The 20,176-nt window shown below is 52.5% G+C and overlaps 1 protein-coding gene across 8 annotated transcripts in view; it reads right to left on the reverse strand.

Annotated features, from left to right (window-relative positions):
* Cd6 (CD6 molecule) overlaps window positions 1–15,882 on the reverse strand; it is a 37,890-nt gene extending 22,008 nt beyond the window's left edge. For all 8 annotated transcript variants that reach the window (XM_047517261.1, XM_047517266.1, XM_047517263.1 and 5 more), the window contains exon 1: window positions 15,695–15,882. In XM_047517261.1, the coding sequence (XP_047373217.1) occupies window positions 15,695–15,755 (61 nt within the window). In that variant the 5' untranslated portion in view covers window positions 15,756–15,882. The remainder of the gene's footprint in view (window positions 1–15,694) is intronic.
* Window positions 15,883–20,176: the final 4,294 nt, after the last annotated feature.

Raw genomic sequence — 20,176 nt, forward strand, 5'->3', positions numbered from 1 at the left:
CGGAAGTCATCAGCATCCCTTCTTGGCAGGAAACACAGCCCTTCTAAGACAGCCGGCACTTGAGGCTGGGCTGGAACCCAGGACCAACCTGGCTCAGCAGCCAGGCTAGTAGGTTGTCTCCAGTGCCCAGTGGCTCCCCTTCCCACCCACCACCCTCCTCCTCTCTGACACTACATCCAGGTTTGCAGAGAAGCTGAGAAGGCTCTGGGGATGTTCAGCCTGAGGCTCTGTGGCCACCACCTGTCCTTAATTGCTGGGAGCTGGCAGTGGCCAATGGCCATATGGATCCATGTGGCTCAAGGTCCTAGTGGACCCAGGGTTCGAGTTCAGGAAATAAACATGGGTTCCTTGGAAGGGAGGTGGCATCTGAACGGCCACCATCTGCCCCTAAGCACACTCCTCCTAATCCTCTGTGGGGGCCCTTGACATCTGTTTTTCAGATGAGAAAACCGAGGCTCGGCAGCATGGGGTGATCTCCCCAAGGTCACAGCTACCAAGAAGGGGATCCAGAATTTGATTTCAGGTCTCTCGACATCCAAACCACACTCTCAGCTGTCCCGTACATCACTGTCCCTTGCTCCCCTCTGCGAGTTGCAACTAGGGTGCCTTTGAGCAGCTCACGGCCCTTCTCGAATGCTCAGCCGGGGAGAAGCCATTCATTCACCCCCCAGGGATTCCTCACTCTCAGTCAGCTCTGTGCCAGGCCCCACGCCCCTGTGGAGGGCACAGACACGCTTGTGGTTGATATGATGACAAAGTATTCTGGGAAAAATAGAGGCAGGAGAGAATAATTTTAACTTCAAAGAGCAAGGAACAAATAAGAGGGGTTTTAGAGGATGAGTAGGAGTTTTTAGGGATGAGAAAGTAATGGAGACAAGCAGGCATCCGGGGCTTTGCCCAGCCCGAGTTACCTAACATGTACCCTTCCAGAGCGCGGGTGGGCGCGGAGGAGCGCCTGCAGGGTGGCGACCTGCTCCTCTCTCCGTACACGCCCGCACACATGCGCACTTTGGTCTACCAGTGGCCTGGCGTCAAGGGGATCCCTGTGCCTCTTGGCAAAGGCACTCAAGCCCTCACTTCAAACCCAGAAATGCACTGTTGCTCTCTGAGTCCCTGAGGGTCTTTGGTCAGTGCCTCTCTCTGCGGTGCAAAGTCTGTAGACCTTCCGCCTGGGGCCAGCAGAGACCCAGAGAAATGTTTGGTCACTGCCCAAGTGGGATGAGTGTCTGGGAGTTTTTGAGGTTTGAGGTGGGCACCTCAGGCTCTGGCACCCAGCACCCACTGTTTTGGAGTGAGGGTCTGGCTCAGCCAGCTGGCCTCCCACCCAGTCACTCCCAGCCTGCCCCTCTGGTTGGCTGCTTGGCTTCCAAACTTTAGAGTCCTGGGGAGCAGAGAAGCCAGCGTCATGGAGTTAGAAGTGAGTGGACTGTGGAGTCACAGGTGTGAGTTCAAATCCCCTGCTTCCTCTTAATGCCAGTACTGGTGTCGAAGAGGCAACGGGCACCCAGGGGCCCAGCCAATGGCATTCTGGGAATGCTCTGGCACAACCCCTACTGCAAGGGAAGCCCCGGAGCCTCCCCACTTGAAGGTGTTTCCATAACTCTGCTGACCTGGACCCCCGTGAGGACATTCATGGCCTTGCCTTACTCCCTGTGGTGTGAAAAACCACACGTGTCGCTACAGAAGTGAATGTATTTGATTGTAGTGGCTGACCTGGCCCCTGCTGAGCCATTACACAGTGGATAATGACCGTATCCTACCATCTTTTTAAAATCGAGACCACTCTACACTCTACACTGCACCTGGCCTGCAGGTTTTCAAGAGAGACTGTGACCCGGAAGGGTTTCCTGCCTCTCCCCTGAAGGAGCATCCAAGAAGAGCAGCTCTCAGTTACAATGTGAGGCCAGAACCCTGGGCGGTGCTGCAGACCTGTATTCCCGACACTCAGGAGGCTGAGGCAGGAGGATTGCACGTTTGAGACCAGCCTGGATAACATATCGACCCTATCTCAAAAAATAAAATAAAATAAAAAGGACTCGGGGTGCAGCTCAGTGGTACAGGACTCTGGGTTCAATCCCCAGTACCACACACACATAGAAACGAGGCCAGAAAAGTCACCCTAACTTCCCCTTCCTCTTCCTCTCTTCACCTGCACTAATGGAAGCCCTCCTCAGAAAAGGAAAAGGAAAAAGGCGAGAATATAGAAAATAGGCACCAGTCAGAAACAGGCACTCGGGGAGACGAGGAGACGCAGGACCACAAATACAAGAAAGTACCTGGCCTTAGCGGTCTGAGGGAGGCCTGGCCACAGCAGGGGACACTGCTCTACACCCTGGATGGTAAGTGAGATGGCCTGGGTGAGAGGGGAGTGCGCTGCTGGGGCACAGACTTGGTACAGCCACTCTAGAAAACAAGTCCATCGTCAGAGCCCAGGGATGCCACTCCTGAGGAGTGTAGGGCTGGGCTTCTTCATCTCTGAACCTACAGTGATAAATGACCCATTCACACACACGACTGTAGACTGAATGTGTCCCTCTCCTGCACAAAAAAGAATATGCTGAAATCTTAAGTCCCAGTACTTCAAAGGTGACCTTAAGACTCGCAGGTCTTTAAAGAGGTAATCAAGTTAAACTGGGGTCATGAAGGGAGAACCTAATCCAAAAAGTGTCCTCCTAAAATACGACACAGACACACTTTGTAGGTAAAAGCTATATTAAAACGAAAGCAGAGATTGCAGTGATGTTTCCACAAACCCAAGGAATGCCAGAGGCTGCCAGCGAATCTCTAGAAGGTACGGGGGGCAGGGGGCAGGGAGCAGATTCTCCCTCACGGTTGACACCGGGATCTTGGACTTTCAGCCTTCAGAACTGTGTGAAAATGAATATCTGTTGTTTGTGCCGCTCAGTCTGTGAAACTTGGCTGTGGCAGCCCTAGGAAACTAAGTCACCCCTTTTACACCTACACCCGCAACAAAAAATTGCTTCCAGGGGCAGGAGCTGCAGGGAGCTCAGAGGAGCTTCTAGAGAGTTTTGGAAGGGAGGAGAGAAGATGGAGGGAGATGCCATCTTTCTCTTCCAATGCCCATGGAGTCTGTCAGCACACAAAAGCTTTGCAGGGCTGAGTTTCGGGGTTATAGTGAGGTGGCTGGAACTGAGACAGCCCCACAGTTGCAGATGACTAAAGATTATCCATGAGGAGCTCCGTCTACAGCACAGAAGCTGAGGAGTCGACCCCTGGGTTGTACCCATCTTAGCTCAGAGGTTCAGAAATTTGCCCCCAAGTTCTCCGTGGGGATTGTGGAGGCTGAAATCAACACAAATCCCAGAATTCCCATCTCCACCTGACAAAGATGGCTGAAAACCAGCCCAAGGTGAGGAGCGCCAGCACACCCACATTCGTGCCGATGAGCCAGATGCCCTGGACCCTCCCTGGACTTCCAAAATTCCCTCCTGCAAGAATGAATGACGGTGCTGGGTGAAGGTACCCGCGAGATTGCTCTTCCCTTTTTGCATTCCTTTTAATGTGGTCGCTGCGATGTTTTTACAATAAGGATGACTAATGTTGACATCACGTCTAAACTTTCAGCCAGAGCTGGGTGGGAGTGCAGAGAGCCGTAAGGACTGAGCCAGCCATGGTGCCCACCCTGAGTAAGTCCCTGCCCCTTCTCAGGGCCTCAGCTTCTCCATGGTCAGAGTGGGTTGGACCCGCTGGGGTCTGGCTGCAGGAGTTGGGGGCACCCTCCCGGCTCCCACCTCAGCGCCAGGCAGTCCTTCATGGCCTCCTGCCTCTGCCACCTGCTGCTCCCACCAATTAGTGAAGCATTTCCCATGCCAGGCGGGGTTCAGAAGGCAATTTAAGATGTAAGATTAAATAGTGTTGAATCTCACAGTAAGCGAATTACGCCTTTTCCAATTCTGCACTCCTGCAGAAAATCTCGGCAGGGGGCTGCTCAGCCCCTAACACCCCACACTTCTTCACAAAGGAAGAGCTCACTCACTGGCTCGGAGAGGTGGGCTGTGCACCAACACCTTCGTTTTCCACGTTTGATGCGTGTATTTGGGTCCATCCTAGTCCCTGAAGTAGTATTGGTTTGAGACATATGGTAGCGAAAAATTTCTAGATTTAAATAAACTGAGATTTTAAAAAGGTGTTGATGTAAAAAATGTTCGTTGAGTAATTTTGTACAAATGAAGGAAAGATTGCATCACATCCTCCTAGTGATGATTTCTCCTTTCCCTTGAATTAATCCTAAACCCCACTCTCTGTGCCCCAACCCGGCCAACCTCTTCAACTCCGTTTCCCCCATTCTCCCATGCCTCCAAAATCCCCCCTGACATGTCGGCCCCACTCCTTTCTGAAATGATGCTGCTTTTAAGATGTGTTTACTTGTTCGTTCATGTCCCTCATTAGAGCATTAGCTCCTTGAAGACTGGGACTTTGTTCCATCCCATCTGTGACTGAAAGTGGCACCCAACACATGGTAGAAGAGAGGCGACAAATGAGAAGTGGCCATGGTGGCAGAGAGAAGCTGAGCCAAACTTCCAAATCGCTGGCAGGGCAAGATGGCGGCCTGAGGGAGCACTCCAACTGGGCCTCCTTTCTGCAAGCCTCCAACTGGCTCCCACCCAGGAGCCAGCAAAGAAAAACGAGTCAATAGACGTCAACATAGAAGGGATGACAGAGTTGTATAATTAGAATAACCCATTCAGGTTAGGATCATTCATAATGTCACAACTAGCCTGGGGGGAGTCGGGTACCGAGAATGGACTCCCAAGATACATGTGAATTACAAAAGGGGCCTAGAGAAACTTTACAGTGGAGACCCAGAGCAGATGACACCTTAGCCAAGACGTCAGTTAGACCACCAGCAAAGGACAAGGGGTACCATGCACTTCCTGACACGGTGCCCCGAGAAGGACACACATCACGTCTGTGATATTCCTGCCCAAAGAGGCGTGACCTAAATCTAATCATGAGGAATTATCAGACAAACCTAGATGAGGGACCTTTTACAGAACAACTGCCCTGTATGCTTGAAGATCAATGTCACCCAAGAGAAAGAAAAATCTGAGAAAGTGCTCAAGATCAAAGAAGAATAATGAGATGTGAGAATTAAATGCAGCATGTTAAACAGAATTTTCTTTTGCCTTAAAGGTTATTATTGGCTGGCCCTTGTGACCCATGCCTATAATGTCAGCTACCTGGGAGGCTGAGACTGGAGTTCTCATTGAGACCAGAATGGATAAAATAGCTACTCGGTCTCAAAAACAACAGTACAAAGACAAAATCAAAACATATTGGAGGTACTTAAGAGGAAGGGATATCATTTCTCCAACCTACTTTCAAATGGTCCAGGAAAAAAGTAATAGGTAACAGAAAAATGGAGAGACATGGAGAGAAACAACAAAGCAAACAGAGTTGCTCAGCAGCGGGAACCAGTGCATCTGGAAGTTGCTCTATTAGTCTTGCAGCTTCTCAGTAAGTCTGAAATCATGCGGAAATACAGTTTCAAAAGCCCTGGGAGAAGAGGCCAGAACCCAGGGACTGAGGCAGCTGGGCAGGCTGGACAGAGCCACCCCTCGCCTATCTCAGCAGATGCCTCAGAGCCCAGGGTCACCCGTGCTCAGGCTGAACCCAGTCGGCCCTGCCACCTTGCAAGGAGGTGGGGAGCTGAGCACGTGTCGGGTACCGTGTGGGAAGAGGCCCTGGAAGGACTGCAGGAGCGGCTTCTCACCCGGGGCTCTAGACCTTGCCCACGGGCAGCTCTGTTCTGACAAATGGGAGCCCCCGACTGGCGGCTGTCTGGGGTCCCTTCCCGCTTAGACACTGCTGTGCTCCTAGATGCCCTGGGTGGGACCATGCATTTCTCCAGTGGGATTAATTTGTCCGGAGAGCATGTTTCCCGGATGAGAGAAGGTGCCTGGCGTGGTGTGGGTGTGCCCCCTCACCTCTGCCTGCCCCCAGGACTCCCTCCTGGAACCGATGAACACCCCGGCAAAACATATACCACCAGGCAGACACAATCTACCCCCAACTCCATTTGGAAAGAGGCAGCTGGTGGGAGTGGGCAGTGACCCGTGAGGACTCTGGTCCCAGGACAGTAGCCAGGTGGCACTGCTTGAGGCCTCTGGCAGCGGTTTGCTCTTACATAAAATGGACAGAGCCACACTCAGCTTTGCTCCTGGCTCTGAAGACAGAGGGACTGCACCTCCATGTCCAGCCTGGGAGGAGCAGGAGGTCACTTCCACGGTGGAAGCGGGGGATCAGAGGGGCTTCCCCAGCAGTTCCCAGCTCTGAGGCTCCGTCACAGCCGAGGGCCCCACACCCGCCTCCGCCTCAGCCCCACGCAGACTCCCTGGGCCTCTGCTGGCACCACCTGAAGTCCCCACCTGGGCCAGGTCATGATGGAGGTTAGCAGTGGCCCAGAACCGTAAAGGATCTTCTAATGGGCCCCCCAACACAGGGTGGAGACCCAGGGCACCCTCCTTTGCAGAGAAAGCAAGGAATCACTTTCCCGACACGGCCCCTATCCGGGACCTCCCAAGGGCCAGTAGCCCAGCCTCTCAGCCTCCTGGGCCCAGCAGCCCTGCAGGCCCCTCTTGGCCTCCCTCAGGTGCTATTTTCAGGCAGAGGTGGCAGGGGTGGGGTAGGGGGGGAGGCCCACAGGAGCCTGTGAAATGGTGGGTGGAAACCTGGGCCTCTCTCGGTTTTCCGCCTGCCACCCAATCCCGTGAGCCCCGGCCGCAGCCCCTGGCAGGTTTAACCAAGCGGGTCTCCCAGCAGGCTGGCATCCCCCAGAAACCTCGTCTTTCTCCAAGTGCATGACAGCCACCCTCTCAGGAGCTCCGTCCTCCCTGGGCCCCGAGGATGGCCGTTGACACTGCCGCACAGCCCGGGAGGCCAGGGCTCAGCACGGCCACCCAGCCTGGAGGTGGCGGCGCTGGCTGTACGTGGGTCCTCGACAGCCTGGACGATGGTGGGTGGGGTGTGGAAAGGATCCAGAGAATGGGGGAAGGACTGTCCCACAGGAACCTTGAGGTGGGTGGGCTCCCTGGCCCGATTTCTAGGGCTGAGAAAGAGCACTGGCCTTGGAGACTGAAGTCAAATCGAAGATCTGCCGTCTGCTGGTAGTGCCGTCTGGGAAAAGCGCCTTCACCTGCCAGCCTGCAACCACTCAGGGTAAGAAGGCGGTGTTATGTATTTACAGAGTCACCCACTGAGGCCGCTGTCCCTGCCACGCCTGGGTCTGCTGGCGGGTCACTGTGCATGGTGTCCTCACAACTGTCAGCTCATGACATCCGCATGACACACCCACCTACACAGCTGCTCCCTGGAGGACTGTGGCCCCCAACAGAACCCCTGGGGCCAGCGGGGCTGGCTGATGGTCAGCTCCCCACAGCAGCCCCTCATGGCTGCCTCCACCTTTGGGTTTCTGCTTCAACGGGTCTTCCTGCCTGAAGTCCTTTTTCTCCCCTCAACTTTTAATTCTGAAATTACAGACTCACAAGAAGTTGCAAAAATAGCACAGTGACATTGCAGGTATCCGTCGCCCAGTTCCCCGGGACACGGTTCACGACTAGAACACGGCGCCAAGACCAGGAAGTTGGTATCAGGGCGTGATCAGCGCCACATGCCAGTTCCCGCACGCACCCCTTCTAAAGTGGCTTTGCACCTAGCATGTTTTTGGCACCCTTCTCTGCCCTTCTCTGCATACTAACGCCTTCTGTTCCTCAATGCCAGATTCTCTGGGACAGCAATGTCCCAGAAAAACAACCTGTGGGGTCCTCTCTGTCCCGACTCCCAGGTCCCTGACTCGGTGCAGCTAAAGGCTTTAGAGTGAGGATTCAGGAGATGTACAGACACGGATTTTTAAATTCAGCATCAGATGGCACTGGGGACAAATCACGTAACTCTGATAGTTCCCGCTTGGCGGGGGGTGGGGAGCGACTAGCTGGCCAGAGTCAGGTGCCATTTGTCCCTCCACAGACCCTGGCTCGGGAGGAGTCCCAGCGTTGTCAGGTGGGACAGGATGAGCATTCCAAGCTGAGGCTTGGAGAATGGTATGTCCCCTGCGATGAGGGTGTCAAGTTGTTGTTCCCATATGACCCTGGTCATGCTAGAAGGTGTTCCAGGGAAACCTTTCATATCTCAATGCCAGCACAGGACCTGGCACACAGCAGGTGCTGAATAAATGCACAAAGATAAAGCCTCCCACCAGGCGAGCTTTCCTTGGGCTCATGATGCCTCTTTGACTTTGCCTTCATTCTTGGCCCTGATCTGCTTGGCAATGGGCAGGACGCCCCTGAGGTTGGGCCACCGTGGCAGGACAGCCACGCTCCATCTCGTCTGTTGCCAAGAGGCCTTTCAGGAGGCGTCCCAGGACCTCAGAGGTCCCTCACAGCTGCCTCTGAACTCAGAGGGGCGGTTGCCAGCCAGTGGGGGTGGGGGTGGCATTTGGAGGAGAAACTTCATACCTGGACGGAGCACTGAGAAGAGCCCACCTGGAGCAGAGCCAGGTCACTCTCTTGTGACCGAAGGGGCCCTGGGCTCCCCACCGAGAGAGCTAAGCTCAGGTTCTGGCACTTACAAGCTACAAATTTGGGACATGTTTCTAAGCCTTGCTAAGCCTCAGTTTCTTCATCTAGAAAATGGGGTTGCCACGTGGGTCCATCAGCTCGTTGGGCAAACAGTGTTAACTACCAAACCCTGCGCTCATCGGCACAAGGGATTTGGCCTTGCAACATTTATAAGCTAATGTTCTTTGAGCACTGCATTGTGCCTGGGTACTTTTCAGAAACATGATTTAAATTGACTTTTACATGTACCTTGGTGAGCTGGGTGTTTTTAATCTCTCACGTGCAGTCCAGAATCAACCCCAGCGTCATGCGGAACTGGAACGGCAAACCTAAGCCCACATGACTGACCCCAGGGTCCCAGCTAGCGTTGTGATACTGGGCCACCTAGAGCTAATTTCCCCCGGGGTGGTTCTGTGCTCACAGCCAGCTGCCCTGCTCCACACTGTGATGTCCCCAGGACCGTACCTAGAGGGCAAGGATTTTTAGGCAACATCCGTGGTGTTTGAATTTGCCCATTATTTTGCAGGGAGGAGCTAGAGTCAGAGAAAGGAAGGATTTCTCTAAGATGACCCTGCAAGTGCAGGTCAGAGCTAATTTCAAAACTCCGTTCCTAGCTCACCCCTCGGAGGGCTCTTTCTCTTCCTCGGGTTGCAGGGGGTCCGTTTCCCAGAGCGGAAGTGGAGAGCATGAGTTTGGATACCACCCCTAGATTCATGACTCTCGGGGGAAATTCAGGAGCTTGCGAGGGTCCCTGGGGACTGCTTGATCTGGGGCCCTTCCATCCAGAATGTTCCCAGGCAGCTGAGCAGGTCAGTCCTCAAAGGGGGCATAGAGCCCAGCCCCCTGGCCTGTCTCTGGATCAGTGTTTTCAAATCCTGGGGCCCATACCCCCAGGCATGAGAAATGGTTAGGGGCTCACCAACAAGATACCGTATGCCACTAAGATAGGTGAGGAAGTAAATGTCCCTTCATTGTTGTTTCAGCCGTTCTGATTGCTTAGAAGAGAAAGCCCCCGTGGGGCTAGTCATTAATGCCTCTCCAAACCCACACCGCTCCATCCTGCAAAAGGAGGAGCAAAGCATCGAGCTAGAATTGGAGGACATGGTTGTGGGTCCGTTAAGTTTGTTTTCACTGTTACTCTCATTATGCTGCTTCACATGAGCTTTCCTTTCAAGCGAGTCATGTAGTTTCTTCTAAAAATAAATTACACTTTAAAACATCAATTGAGCCAGGCATGGGGGCCCATACCTGTAATCCCAGTGACGCAGGAGGCCGAGGCAGGAGGATCACAAGTTTGAGGGCAGCCCGGGCAACTTAGCAAGACCGTGTCTCCAAGTTAAAAAAGAATAAAAAGGGCTGGAGATGGGGCTCAGTGGAAAAGCACTCCTGGGTTCCATCCATGGTATCACAAAAATAAATAAAGCAAGGACTTTGTTGGTTGATTAAACAAAAGAAAACAAAGCATCAATTAAAGGAGCACTGAGGGGATTGTGAGGTGAGGTGGATCAGAATGAGCGGCCCCAGGAAGAGCACTCTGGGTAAGCCCCATGCTCTGAGCCCCGGACCCCGGGGCCAGATAGGGCTGCAGAGGATGTGTGTGTGGAGAGCCCCTCTGGCGTGGGTGTTGAAGTCGGGGGTTCACGTCTGTGGTCCAGACCAGGAAGGTGGCCTCATATCTGGGTGCTCTTCGTATCAGGCTGCTCTCAGAGGCCCTCCAGCCCCCTTCCCGAAGCTTCGGTGGGGCCACCCACCTACTTCTACCTATCGCAGGGAGAAGGTTGGTTCCTCGGCCTCAGAATCCAACAGCTGGAGCCCAGTAGAATTCCTGAGCTTTCCTGCCAGGAAATGGCGAGGCCATTAAAGAAGGCCTCCCTGAACACAGAGGCAGCATGTCACTCATTCCAGATCCCTGTGTGCTTAGCTGGCTCGGGGTCAGCCCCACCACCCTAGATGGCCACTGCAGTAATGGCCGTGCTAACTCTCCTCACCAGTCCTCAGTCTGCACCCAGGCAGTCACGCTAAGATGCAAATATGTAGAAGCTGGCCCTATAGTATGGATCCACCTAGGACACCGAGTCTTTTATTTATTTATTTATTTGTTTTTGGTGCTGGGGATTGAAACCAGGGCCTTGCACATGCCAGGTAAGCGCTCTGCCGCTGAGCTACGTCACCAGCCCAAAGATAGACTCTGGCCAACAGGGAGAACATGAAAAGAAATGAGGACAAAAATAACTGCGTGTCTTTAATTTAATCCAATCAAGTGGGGAGCCCCTCCGGGCGAGGAGACAGATGTAGGTGATTGGGTTTGTGTCATCTGGATGGGAGTCGGGGGACCAGCACAATGCAAGGGCACGAGCTGTCCAAAAGGATGTCGCATGTCCGTCGGCAGCAGCCCCTGAGGATCATATCTTAAACTTTGTCAGAACAACAAAAAACTGACCTCAACTCAGTCCACTGAGATGGAAAATTCCGACCTGTGTGGGATATCCCAAGTCACCTGCGAAGGTACAATTCCTTCCCCCTTAGTAGGGGGCTTTGACTCCCAGGAAGATTAGACTTCAGAAAGTGAAGATAATAAAGTAAATAAAAATCCCCAGGAGCTGAACTTTGGTATGAAGTGGTCAAGTGTTGGTGCCCGAAGTCCTGTGTTTGGGATGATTTAGAACATGGGGCTCTTGGAGTTTTTCACAGACGTGATGGAGTAATTGACTTCCATTCAAATTTTAAGCTTGAAATTTAGGGGCACTTGGCCATGTCTGTGAATGCCGTCAGCATATTCAGGAACTGAGTAGTCACTGTGCTCATCTCAGCTTTTTTAGAACTAAAAGCATCCTCTGAAATTCTTGGGAAGGTTTAGTTTTGTTTCCTTTTTGCGGTGCTGGGGAAGGTCACGCATGCTCAGCCGGCACCCACCACTGAGCTAGGTCCCCTGCCCTTGTTTTCTGTTCTGTAAGAAAATGGGATCCATGGAGTGGGGGTGTCGGTGGCAGAATGTTTGCCTACCACTCTACCCATACAGCAGTTCTGAGTTCCATCCCCAGAACTGCAGAATTAAAAATTAAGAGGAAGAAAATAGGATGCATTACATTCATGAGTGCAGTTTAGAATATCAAAGGCAGTATTTTTCAATATAAATATAATGCAAGTTACATGTGTAATTTAAAATTTTCTAGTAGCCACATTTAAAGCAAAAAGGGATAGGGAAGCTTAATTATAATAATTAGATTTATTTAACCCTACATATCTAAAACATTATCATTTGAACATGTAATTCACCAACAACTTATTAATGAGATACATTACTTTTCTTTTTTCTTTTTGGGTACTGGGGTTTGAACCCACGGCCTTAAGCATGCTACACGAGCACTTTACCACTGAGCTACATGCCCAGTCCTTTTGAGAAAATATTACTTTGATATAGTCTCACTAAACTGCCAAGACTGACCTTGAACTTGAAGTCCTGCCTCAACCTTCCAAGTAACTGTGATTACAGATTAAATCTTTTCTTTGAATTCACCTTCAGAATCTGCTGTATATTTAACACTTTACACATCTCAATTTGTACCCCATTTTAAGTGTGTGTTTCTAGTGACTACCATGTCGAAGAGCACAGATTTAAATGCTCGGATATTTATTAGATTTAAGGCTACGGATATTTATTATTTAAGGAAGCTTACTCTGTTCAGCTTGGTTCGTTCAAATATCCATCAAAGACCTCATGAAAGTCATTGTTAAAAACCATTGGGCTTGTAAATAAATTGATGATTATATGCTGAATTTACAAGTTAAGGAAAAAGACAGATTCTTTTTTTTTTTTTTTTTTTTTTTTTTTTTGCCATACTGGGGATCGAACTCAGGGCCTTGTGCTTTCGAGGCAAGCACTCTACCAGCTGAGCTACCTCCCCAGCCCAAGACAGATTCTTGAATTTTCATTTTATTTTTAATCTGTGTGTGTGTGTGTGTGTGTGTGTGTGTGTGTGTGTGTGTGGTACACGGATCCACCTCTGGGCTTCACACATGATAAGTGAGTGCTCTCTACCTCTAAGCTACATCCCCAGCCCCATCTTAAAGTTTTAATTAAAGAGGTAAAATACTTTTCTTCCTTTTCTATTTTTGCGAGGCCGGGGACAGAACCTGGGGCCTCACGCGTGCTAGCCAAGCGCTCTACCACTGAACCACATGCCAGCCCCAAACGCTGTTATTTTTAAAGTCACAAACTGCCTTTTCAGCACACAAATGCAGCCCTGAGGACCTTACCACCTGCCCACTGATGGAATCAGTCACGGACCTGGTTCTGCGTGACTGAATCACAGTGCCGGGTCTACACAGGACCTACGGGATCCAAAACGCTCCCATTTCCACTGACGGGGCAGCAAGTCCAGGAGAAAAGCAGCCAGCGGCATGTGAATTTGAGGCAGGACTGAGCCCAAACTTTAGGTCTCCTGATCCCACTCAGCCTCCCCAGCAAAATACTTCTAGTTCATTCTCTCTGGCCCTTCACCCCCAGTTGACAGATCAGGAAACTGAGGCACAGAATCGGAGGGTCCTGGGCTGAGGGCTCTAGGGAGTACCGGCAGCAAAGCAGAAGGTCTGGATCTCCAAGCCCTGGTTGCCCCGACAACATAAAGTCCTTGCCAGGGGCCACCCCAGAACCCAGGCCTCCTGCCAGAGAGCCGTGGGAGGCCCAGGCTAGAGCGCTGGGAGCAGGGCCGGGAGGTCTGCCCCTGCTCAGAGGCCAGGCTCCACCAGCCTGCGGCCCAGGCAGAGCCAGGCGGCCCACCCGGGCTTCAGACCTCCTGGCCTCAAGGTTCCCGGAAGTCCCTCCAGGCCTGGTTCTTGGCCCCTCTTCCTCCTTCTTCTTCGTTTCCCTTTCCTTTTTCTCCTCAGAAGCTCTAAGTCCTTTCCCCAAAACATGGTTGGCCCAACGCAGACGGCCCCCCTCAAATACACACAAGCAGATCCCGGACAGAGGAGGCCAGAACAGAAAGCAAGGAACTCAGACGGGCCCAGGGTGCGCGGCGCTGCCTCCCTCCCATCAGTCCTGGAACTGGGACGCAAGCCTGCTTTGGGGTGCAGCGCTCCTTCTGCCCAGAAAGCCCTGTCACCAGGCTGTTTCTCAACAGGAAGAAACAGACCATGCGTGACCCTTGAGTCTCAGAGAGCAGCTCTGAATGTCACCAAATCAGCGAAGGAACTACTCTGCTCAGAGCCTCAGTACCTTCGAAAAGTCCAGAAGAAAGCTGCAATTAGGGGCCAGGGTCGACATCACCCACTTCATCTGCCCTGTAACAAGGGGGGTGCCCTTGAGCTTCCGACTCAAGGTCGTTGGCATTCTTTGAATTTTTGGCTAGAATGTTAGCAGATGTTTTTTCCCTGTTTCAGGGGGTTGGCCACAGGGGTCCTTTACGCCGAGCTACATCCCCCCTCATGACTTTTCTAATTTCTTTTGAGACAGGGTCTTGCTCAGTGGCTGAGGCTGGCCTCAAACTTGCAATCCTCCTCCCTCAGCCTCGAGTTCCTGGGATCACAGATGTGTACCCACCACCCCACGGTTCCAAAATTTTTTGTTTTGCCGCCGTTTATTTTAGTGCTTCTCTTTGCCTTTTATTTATGGCAAATGATATTGGTTTTCCACTTACTACAGTGATGTAAAGTTTCCTTTCAAAACTAAAACTCGTATTTGAAACAAAAAGTGAGTCAATTGAACATCAACAAGGTTTCAAAAACAAGAATGTGGCCGGCGGGGCCGAGAGCCTGAAGAGTAGGGAGCCGGGCTCTGAGGGCCCTTCCTCCAACCTCCCGAGCTCCCCTTCAGGCAGCATTCGGGGCCTGTTCCCTTGGCTCCCTGGACCAACCTGCCCAGGGGCTCCAGCCCACGGGGGCCCAGGATCCAGCTCCCCTGTTCTCATTCTGCTGAGAGGCTGTGGGAAGAGCCAGTCTGAAGCCCTGGGCGGAGGCGGCCATAGACCTTTCTAACCCTGACTTCATCCTGAGTCAGGGCTCCTGGAGGGGGCAGAGGAGGTGGCTCTGATGGAGAGGCGGAGGGAGGGCCCCTCGCATCATCTGCTCTCAGCTCAGGGCAGAAGGCCACTGAGTGCCCGGAGCCACCTGGGTCAAGCCAGGGGGGCACAGTCCAGGCCCCACCCTCGCAGGCCCAGGACGCACGCTTTCCTTGAACCAATGTCGGGGTGCGTGGCGCACACACACGCAGATGGAGACAGAGAGAAGAGACCACCCCGCAGAGTCCCCACGTGCTCCCAGCTGCCCCCCGAGCCAGCTCAATGCCCATGCCTGACATGGCACCCAAAGGAAAGCACCCAGCTCCCCTGCTGCAGGGGGGACCTCTGTCCCCGGCCGAGTGCTGTGTCCACCCCCAAATGGGAGAGCCCAGCAGAGCAGGATCTCCTGCATCTCCGGCCCCTGCCCAGCTCTGGCTGGCTTGGACTGTCTCCCACACAGACCCTTGAGCCCAAGTATTTAGTAAGCGCAGCTCTGTGGTCAGCTGGTGCAGGAGGTGAGGGTACCTTGGCACTTGGAGGCAGTCAGAATGGCGGGGCTTGGTCCTCAAGAGCTTTCCCGCACATCTGTGCCCTCAACAAGCCCAGCAGGTTGTACCAAAGCCACCAGATTGTGGGGAGTTCTAAGTTTGGTTTCTAGGGTCTGGAGAACCCTGAGCCTCAGCTTCGGCACTGAAAATAGGACTATCGGGCTCCTGCCTCTCTGGAAGGCGAGGCCCCTTCCTGTGAGCTGGCAAGGAACAGGGGAGAGGGGAGTTCCCGAGCCTATGGGTGGGAGTGTGTCTCCCTCCTCAGCCCCTGGGGACACACTGGTAGGACACAAAGCACGCTGCCCTCAACATCTCACTCCGGGGAGGCCTCTGAGGAGGGTAGCACTGTCCAGCCACCATGCAGGCCCCTGGACTAATTCTGCTCGAATCAGTAAGCTAAGAGCTGTGCCTGGGCCCTCTCCAAGCCCCCCGGGCTGTCGTCCCAGTCAGGGCCTCCTGGTCTCATCTTTACTAAAAGGTTCCAGAAAGGTGGCCAGGAGGAAACTTCCAGAAAGGGGCCCAGAGGGTAGGACCCAGCCCGAGTGGCAAGAGGTGACAGAAGGGTGGCTACCTGAGAGGGACACCATCAGCCATGCCGTGATCCCGAAGAAGAGCCACATGTCTTGAGCCATCTGTGCCTGACCGCTACACGTGCCCGTCCACGGGAAGCACCATGCTGGGCCTGGAAGAGGACGCTGTGTGCCCGTCCCTCCTGGACTGCCCTTTCTGTTCCTGCTGGTGTCTTTCTCTCTGCCGCTCTCTCCTACACACTAGCGACCAAACCCAGCTTGCGAGATCTCACGCCTCTACGTTCTGCTTGTGGTTTTGGTCTCCAGGAAGCCAGGCTGGTGTTGCAGGGGCTGCTGGGGGAGCTGCCTGGGTCATGAGCCCCCCAATCCCCCGCGAACCCGGAGACTCCTAGAGGCACATACACTTCCCCGAGGTCTTCTCAGGAAGGAGAGGGGAAGCAAAAGGACCGTGCCTCATTCCTGGTGGCAAAAGGGGACACTGGCATACAGTACGTGCTGAGTCAACACCCGCTGCCAGGGTGAGCCACTGTCGTCCCATCCACACAGCCCAGATCCCAAGGGTGGCCTGGCCCTTGGGTGCCACGGTGGCTGGCAAGCAGGAGGGCCTGGTCATGAAGCACCGTGGAGAGACAAGAGCCTCAGTCCAACCCGGAAAAGTGTTGATGGCAAAGGATTTGAGAGAAGGTCATTTCCCACCTTCCTCTGCAGAGAAGGGACCCCAGCCCAGGGGGAGCTGCCTCCTAAGAGGGCACAGAAGGGCCTGACTCCCCTCGACACTCCCTGCCCCCCGGGTACTGATGGAGCGTGCCTCTGGGGGAGTCAGATGTGGGAGCTGGGGCTGGAGGGCGAGCAGGATTTCAACAGGCCACCGTGGGGGCCATCTCTGGGCCAGAGGAGCAGAGGACCACAGGCTGGAAGAGGGAGGCGGGGACTGCCTGGGAAGTGCCCAGTGGTCTAACTGGACAGCGGCCAACAGACAACACAGGAAGGAGGCAGGGACCAAGTGTGTTTAATTGGCTCCCGTACTCCCTAGGGAGCACACAGTAGGTGCTGAATAAATGCTTGTTGAGTGACTGAAGGAACAGATCATTTGGTTGTTCATGAAGAACCCTGGGGTCCAGGGAGGGACTGGTTCCCATTTCTGGCCCAGCCCTGTAGGATCTCCTATCAGGGTCACCTCTCCTCGCCCTCCCCTTCCTTCATTTCTTCACCTGTGGAATGGCAAAGATTCCGACTCCACCGGGTTGCAACCGAGGGCACATTTGATGGGACAGGTTTTGGAGCCCCAGGGAACCAGGCCCCTCCCACTTTGAGAACCTGCCCCGCCCGCCGTGGGGGGGGGTGTGGATCCGGCCCCGGTCCCGGCTGAGGCTGCCCTCTAGTGGAGAGTCCCTGGCAGCACAGGCTGGGGCCGGGGCGGGTCCAGTTCCTGGGTTCAGTTCCACTCATTTCCAGAGACTTGAGGAGAGAGGAACCCCTCCTTGCCCTCAAGGAGCCTGCGGTTCACAAACATGAGTGACCAAAGCACAGGCCAGGTGAGGACGATACAGAGCGAAGTCTTCTGGACCTGAGAGAAACATTTGAAATGGGCCAGGAAGGATGGCTCAGCTTCCATTTCTGAACAAAACACCAGAAAACAATCTTCTAAACCATTTTCTAAAATGCATAGCCAAGGTGACAAGCGAAGAAGGGAAGTCGCCAGAGGTCACAGGTGACAACAAAGCACAGGTGCAAAGAAACAGAGGCAGAGGTCGTCCTGAGGTGACTGCTGATCCAGGTGGCCAAGCATGTTAGTGGTGTAGGGCCAGAGCAGAGCAAGTAAAGAACAGTCTGAGCCCTCTGCCTAAAGCAAGGAGCCCCAAATCCAACATCCTCAGAGGGTGAACTTGGAAAGAAAGCTCCTCGTGGGGAGAGGACGTGAGCCAGCCCAGCTCACCGCTGACTCTGAGTGAAGAGAAAGGACCATCAACCCAGAATGCTCCTGACCACCCGCTGGCCCACAGATGGTCTGGAGGAGGAATCTCAGCGCCTGTTGTGGGACCTCCCCCAGCCCAAACGCGATGAAGGGAAAGAAGTCTACACCCAGCTCTTAAGGTAACAAAACCAGTGATGAGGACGGAGAATGGGGATGAACTGTGAAGTAGGCTGGCAGTCAGCTCCTTGGAATCGACAGCTGAAGGCAGAAGACAGTCGTAAAACGGCTCAAAGTGCTCAGAGAAAATAGCTGCCAACCTAGAGCATCTTCCAAGATTGAGGCTGAGAAGATCTTGCTATGGTGTGATGTGTCCCCCAAAGTCCATGTGCTGGAAACAATTTTGAGTTCATATTTTGATGGTATTTGGAGGGGGACCCTTTGGGACAGAATCAGTGTTAGAAGAGGTCATGATGGTGGGTCCCCCATGATGGGATTAGTGGCTTTATTAATTTCTTTCTTATTTTTACGGACTGCATTTTGATTCCTTGTGCACAAATGGGGTGTGATTTTTCGTTTCTCTGGTTGTGCATGATGTAGATCCATACCACTCATGTAATCATACATGTACATAGGGTCATGATGTCTGTCTGTCTCATCCCACCATCTTTCATACCCCCACCCCTCCCCCCTCTCATTTCCCTCCATGTAATCTAAAGTTCCTCCATTCTTCTCTCACCCCCCACCCCCCATCCCCATTATGTATTGTTATTCACTTATCAGGGAAAACATTCAGCCTTTGGTTTTTTGGGATTGGCTTATTTCACTTAGCATGATGTTCTCCAATTCCATCCACTTATCTGTAAATATCATAATATTATTCTTCTTTATGGCTAAATAATATTCCATTGTGTATATATACCACAGTTTCTTTGGGATTAGTGGCTTTATAAGAAGAGGAAGAGCATGCTCCTGTGCTCCTGGATCTCATGGCGCGATGCCCTCTGCCACGTTGTCATGCAGCAAGAAGCCCTCACCAGATCCTAGCATGGCGACATTGCCTTTCCAGCCTCCACAACTGTAAGAAATAGAGTTCTTTTTACCCAGTCCGTGGTGTTTTCTTATAACAACATAAAACAGATGAAGACAAATTCCTTTTCAGATAAAAACCGAGAGCATTTACAACTGACAGACCCTTGCCTAAGGAAATTCTGGAAGGTGTTCTTTAAGAACAACGAAAATAATCCCAGAAAGAAAATCTGTTTCAAGTAGGAATGGTGACAAAGAAATATAGAATTAGAGAGGTAGATTAAATACGCATTAAGTGTACTAAACAATTATAATAATGTCTAATTTACAGAATTAGGGGGGAAACACAGATAAAACTAAAGAATCAGGAAACCCGAGCAAATGAATTGGGCAGGAGTGATCGGAGTTAGGAACTCGTATTATTTGGTGGGAGGGTAAAATATTGACTGGTTTTTGACTTTTGTTTTAGTCAGCTTTTTCATTGTTGTGACAAGAGACCTGACAAGAACAACTTCAAGGAGGACAATTTTTATTTTGGCTTATTGTTCAGAAGATCAGTCAGTCCATGGTTGACCGACTGCTAGGCTCTGAACCCAAGGGCGTGGCAGAGGAAAGCAGCTCAGGACATGGCAGCAGGAAGCAGAGAGAGAGCTGCTCCCCCGAACTTCCACCCCAGGGACCTACTTCTTCCAACCACACCCCACCTGTCTACAAGCACTGCCCAGTTAATCCCTATGGGTGGATTAATCCAGTGATTAAGGTAAGGTTCTCATAACCTCATCATGTCACCTCTGAAAATTCTTTCGTGTGAGCTTTTGGGAGACACCCATAGCAACTTCGTTAAATAAAATGTGTGTGTTGAGCTGATAGAGCAATAAAGTGGAATGAGGGGAGAGAGCCTGCTATAAAATCAAAGAAGACGGAAAAAGTAAGACATGAAAAAGGAGGAAGAGGACAAACGGAAGGATGGCTGGGTTCAGCAGGTGGAGGTGGGTGCAGGTGATGGGAAGGGTGCTCCCGGCAGGCAGGGGGCACTGGGTACAAGAGGGGAGACAGCAGGGTGTGAGTGTTGCTGGAGCTGGAATAACCTGGCACCCCCGCAAGAGCCCATGTTTCCTGGACAGGAAGCTGTGAACAGGAAGCTGGAAGATGTACCCAGCTGGATATCCAAATCAATGAGCTCATTTTAATTTATAACTCTTGGAGCCAAGATCTTTTGATCTCAGCTTGCAAGGGACTCCTGGTGGCTCTCCATCCTCGGGGACCCGGGCAGTTTTCATTAGGCTGTAACTCTCCTGGCCCTGGTCCAGTAAAACGAATAAGAGAGAAACCTGAGTCTCTAACCAGAAGGCGGCATCCGTGAACTGACCGCCCTTCCGTGTGACACAGCCAAGGGTCAATGCTACCAGTGCTTAGTGAGAACCTCCTACCCTTCCGAACACAGTGTGTGGAACTTCCTCTCCCTTCTCTCCATAGAGGGTGTTCTTAGCCATCCTTGCTGAAGTTAAAGAGGCAGCTGACTGACAACCAGGGCTAGGCTCTGAATCCAGAATTTACGCCCGAGGAGGACCCTGAGCTCCTA

The sequence above is a fragment of the Sciurus carolinensis genome, chromosome 11 (assembly GCF_902686445.1).
Source record: "Sciurus carolinensis chromosome 11, mSciCar1.2, whole genome shotgun sequence".
In the NCBI taxonomy this organism is placed as follows: domain Eukaryota; kingdom Metazoa; phylum Chordata; class Mammalia; order Rodentia; family Sciuridae; genus Sciurus; species Sciurus carolinensis.